This window comes from Copadichromis virginalis, linkage group LG6, assembly GCF_057382275.1.
Source record: "Copadichromis virginalis isolate Kocher_CV1m ecotype Utaka linkage group LG6, C_Virginalis_male_GT1.1, whole genome shotgun sequence".
In the NCBI taxonomy this organism is placed as follows: domain Eukaryota; kingdom Metazoa; phylum Chordata; class Actinopteri; order Cichliformes; family Cichlidae; genus Copadichromis; species Copadichromis virginalis.
Genome location: NC_140623.1, coordinates 13,573,754 through 13,578,216, shown reverse-complemented (window position 1 = coordinate 13,578,216; position 4,463 = coordinate 13,573,754). Strand labels below are relative to the sequence as shown.

General features: G+C 43.0%; 1 protein-coding gene across 1 annotated transcript in view; it reads right to left on the bottom strand.

Moving 5' to 3' along the window:
- Positions 1-4,463, bottom strand: part of LOC146707415 (uncharacterized) — a 36,282-nt gene extending 31,819 nt beyond the window's left edge. The window contains exons 1-8 of the mRNA XM_085460758.1: positions 4,445-4,463; positions 4,140-4,307; positions 3,944-4,035; positions 3,331-3,452; positions 2,552-2,714; positions 1,318-1,440; positions 333-452; positions 90-218 (exon numbers count right to left, since the gene is read on the bottom strand). Of these exons, the coding sequence (XP_085316884.1) occupies positions 90-218; positions 333-452; positions 1,318-1,440; positions 2,552-2,714; positions 3,331-3,452; positions 3,944-4,035; positions 4,140-4,307; positions 4,445-4,463 (936 nt within the window). The remainder of the gene's footprint in view (positions 1-89; positions 219-332; positions 453-1,317; positions 1,441-2,551; positions 2,715-3,330; positions 3,453-3,943; positions 4,036-4,139; positions 4,308-4,444) is intronic.

Below are 4,463 nucleotides of genomic sequence, written 5' to 3'. Positions count from 1 at the left end.
AAGAAGAGTGAGCATGATTATTGCAGATGACTGCAAGGCAAGTTTTCTGTATGTTTCCATGTAAAATTGGATAAATGTGTTGATGGTACCTGTCCGTTAATGGAGAATTCCCGCTCTCTCTCCGCAGGTCCATAGCGGTCATCATATTCTTCCTCATACTCATACTCGTTCACGTGGTGGTAGTTTGTCGTGTTGTCGTAGTCTTCGTACTCTATGATCTATCCGACAGACACGCGCAGATACAAACGGTGAAGGACAGAAAAAAGCAGATGGAGCACAAAGAGACACAGCAGGTCTGAGCTTGTGATGCTGTTCATGCTGCACAATCTCACCTCGTACTCTGTGACGTTTGGACTGGCAGTCACCGTGGAAACATAGGAGTCATCATAGAGGTCGCTGAAGTCAAACTCTTCGTACTCTTCGACCACGTGTTTCTTTGGCGGTCTCTCCACCTAAAGCGTACAATAGAATCAAAATAGATAAAACATTTGAGGCCTTTTAGGACATAACGGATGTTTAAACTTCCTCTCCCAGCCTGTCACGACAACTCTAAAAAAGGTGCAGCGTACTCCAGTTTTTTAGTGGTGCCCTAATTCCATGTGTTCTATTGGCTTCCTGGTTGCATTTCTAGTGGTGCTACATTAAAAACAAACTGAACCCAGTAAAACAGGATTCTTTCCGTGTGTTTTGAACTTGAAGCCAATGGGAAGAGGAAGAGGATTTGAAGCCTTTCCCAGAAGTGTGGTCCGTTGGCAGACGGACCCTGGCGAGCTACTCTGAACCACAAGAGCCATGTAATGTGCTTCACTACAAGCACAGGAAGAAACAGAGAAGGAGATAAAATGTAAGAGTGGGAGAACTGGTAGCATTTATGACTTTATTTTAAGATACAAGGGAAATAAACAGCCCTGTGGTGCTTCTCAAAATGCAGCTACAATAAGAGGCATGAGTGCGTGTGTGGGAGAAAAAAATTTATTACAGACTGGCAACTAAAACAGCGTGAGCTAATGATCTTTCCCTCCACACAGTGAACATATTTTCATAGCTTTTAATTTATGACACCTAGAGGATTTCAGAGAAGAGAAATATGACCAGCATAGTGTAATTAAACCATTCGTCTTTTTCGTCTAAAATGCTCATAAATACTGGTAAAAGTTTCCCTGCCGCTTGTAACCTTGGGGGGACACCTTTAATTTTAAAATGACAGAGCAGATTTACAGCATTCAACACCTGAGATGCCTCACGGTTGTGTGTGCCTGTGAAACTCGCCGCTCATTTCCCTTCCTTCTCTCTGACTCACCGTTAAGGAGGACTTACCTCTTCGGCCTTTGTTAATATGCTGTTGTAGGGTAAAGGTTTGTCACAGTCTGGGATGTAGTCCTGACAGTACGTCTCCGCTGCTCTGGGGTCGTCGATGATCAGTAGCTGCTGGATGTCTCCCTGTGTCCCAGAAACACACACCAAGCTGAACTCGGAAAAGTCTGTGACTCCACTTTAGCTGTCAGGAATGCACGTTAAGGATGCCATTACTTGTAATCACTGAAAAATATCAGTGGCCCATCCACGTGTCTGTAACATCTCTATCTTCTGTGTTCATTTAGACGGATCAAAGTGACTTAACGGGCTGTTTTTATCGCCGCTCCGCACGTAATCGTCTCCAGAGCTTCAGTCTCAAATGGAGCCAGTTAAGACAGACACAAGCTCTTTCTTCTTCTCTCTGTTTTACACATGTACACACACATTAACGGATGGCGAGTCCAAGCCAAACACGCCTGGGAGTTGTTCACTTAAGCAGCTGGACCACCTGACAAAGCAAAGGTTACAGTTTGCACATTATGCATCTATGTCAAAACGACCGCAGATGCTTTTAAAGTGTGCACAGATTTGTTTATTTTAATGGCTTATTCGTCTTTTGCAATATCCACAAATATTAATAAATACACCAGTAAATAATATTAAGAAAATACGCTGTTCAAGAACTTAAACTGCACTGCATCCACCCACACAACCACTGGAGGGCGATGCAACTGGGAAAAGGCTCGATTCATTTCTCACTATTTGACTGACAAATCAAACAAGCGGCAACAAGCAGAGACACCTCCTCACCGCACACAAAGACCTTATTGTGGGTCCTAATCGTTTGTTTGGTTTTTTTTGCATGTTTTTATAGTTTTTATCAAAGACAAATGAGCTTCTGGCTTTACTAAATACACTGGAAAAAAACCCAAAAAGACATTTCCATGGTGACCCTGAGAGCTCAAATGCACTGCAACTTGAGAAAAGAAAAATGCTGCAAAAGCACGCAAAACATATCTGAAGATGAATAAAACATAATGGAAGTAGGAAATCTCACTAAACGCAACTGAGTAAGGAATTGATTCAACCTCCACTGTTTCTTGTGCTTTTGCAGCATTTTCCTATTTGTTGGTGGGGGTTTTTAAGTTGCGGTGAGTTTGGCCTCTATGGGCCACCGTACATCACAATTAGCAATGACCTTCGCCACGGCTCACTTGACATGTCACTTGTAACCCCCTCCGTGTCACCGATCTACCTCAAACACATCTTCATCCAGCAGCCGTGTTCCAAACACGGTAACACCCTCAGTGCTGACGTGGGGGTCGTGACCTCTGAGCAGGTCAAGGGTGTTCAGCTTCTCACAGTCCAGGTAGAGAGTCACTGACTGCCCATCCACACTGTAGGCTATTCTGTGCCAACTAGTAACAAAGAGAGAAGAAAGTTACTCTATCCAAAGCTCCTGCTGGTTGAGAAGGTGTGCCTGTAAGCACAGAGAAAGATCTGAGCATATTTTCAATTCAATTCAATTCAATTTTATTTATATAGCACAAAATCACAACAACAGTCACCTCAAGGCGCTTTATATTGTAAGGTAGACCCTGCAATACAGACAAAAAACCCAACAATCATACGACCCCCTATGAGCAAGCACTTTGGCGACAGTGGGAAGGAAAAACTCCCTTTTAACAGGAAGAAACTTCGAGCAGAACCAGGCTCAGGGAGGGGCGGCATCTGCTGTGACCAGTTTGGGTGAGAGAAGGAAGAATGAAGCCTAAACAGTAACAGATTCACATATGATGTTTTTACTAACATTAATAGTCTCTTTTTCCCCCTCATATTAATACTACTAAATGCTTCTTAAAAATTCTACTCCTCTGTTCATTGTTAGGTTCTTCTCTCCTGGGACTAAAGACGAAAAGCACATGCACATGCATGTATTACCACACGTTATCTGCATTAAACAAATGAATAAAGAAAGAAATAAGAACACAGAATCGTCATCATGGGTGGCTGTGTATGTGTGTAGTTACCCACTTGCCATCAGCCAGGTTGACCTTCCTAAAAGTGGGGTAAAGGTCTGGAGGGGGTTGGCCCTCATGGTCCTCATACAGGAATACAGGAGAACGGCCGATCTCTATGCCCAGCTGCTGTGTGCCCTGACAGATGCAGACACAGAGACCAGAAGGAAAACATGTCATGTTCATGAAATGATCATAAGAAAGAAAGACCTCCAAGATTTCCTTATATTTGATATGCACACAGGAATGCATGGATTTGTTTCCTGCAGCCATCATAGGATGCAACCAACCAGAAAAAAGCAGGTTTTAGGTTTGGGGCCTTTTTATTTTTGTAACTGCAGCATAAAAATCTGCTGGAGAGAGCTAATGTGCTCACATTCTTCCAGCTAGCATAAACTCACTTAAATTAGATTAGTCCAAAATTATAATTTTGACAAAAATGATCTTTATCAGAGATGACCAAACTCCCATTCTGATGACAAGCTGTGTTTCAGGTGCAGGTTGCAGTGCCAGTGCAGATCCAGTGTTTCATATATTAGTATGGTGACATAACTTCATTATAAAATGTATCGTGGACACAGTCAAAAATGCAGACAGATGAGGTTCAGTGGTGCATGTGTGATGCATACCTGTGAGTCATACAGGGAAAGGAGAAAGACCTGTGAGCTTTTCAGAGCTCTAACTGTTGTCACCACTGAGAAATTCACAGGGAATGGAGAATCTGGGAAGAAAGCACGAAAAAGAAAATATATATATATAAAAAAAAACCAGATTCATTTTCATTTCTTCTGCCAAGCAAGTCTACAGACTCGTACCAAAACTCACCAGGGAAAAATTGCATGGTGGGAGCACTCAGCTGAATCTTCTTATTGATTTTAAAGGAGAGGTCTGGCTCCTCTCTCCCCTCTCTGCTGATGCACAGCCCTGCCTCTAACGACACGCCCTCCATGTCCTCCGATACCTCCAGGACCTTCAGGACATCGACAGGAGCGACTGCCAAAAGACAAGAGCGCTGAGTGGGTTTGATTATGGCCTGAATTTTCAAGTATTTGTCAAGTCAGCCTAGCCAGCATCTAAATTACAGCTCTTTCAGACTCAAAAGTGACACTCTTATGATGCATGCTTTTTACCATAATCGCACACCGGCAT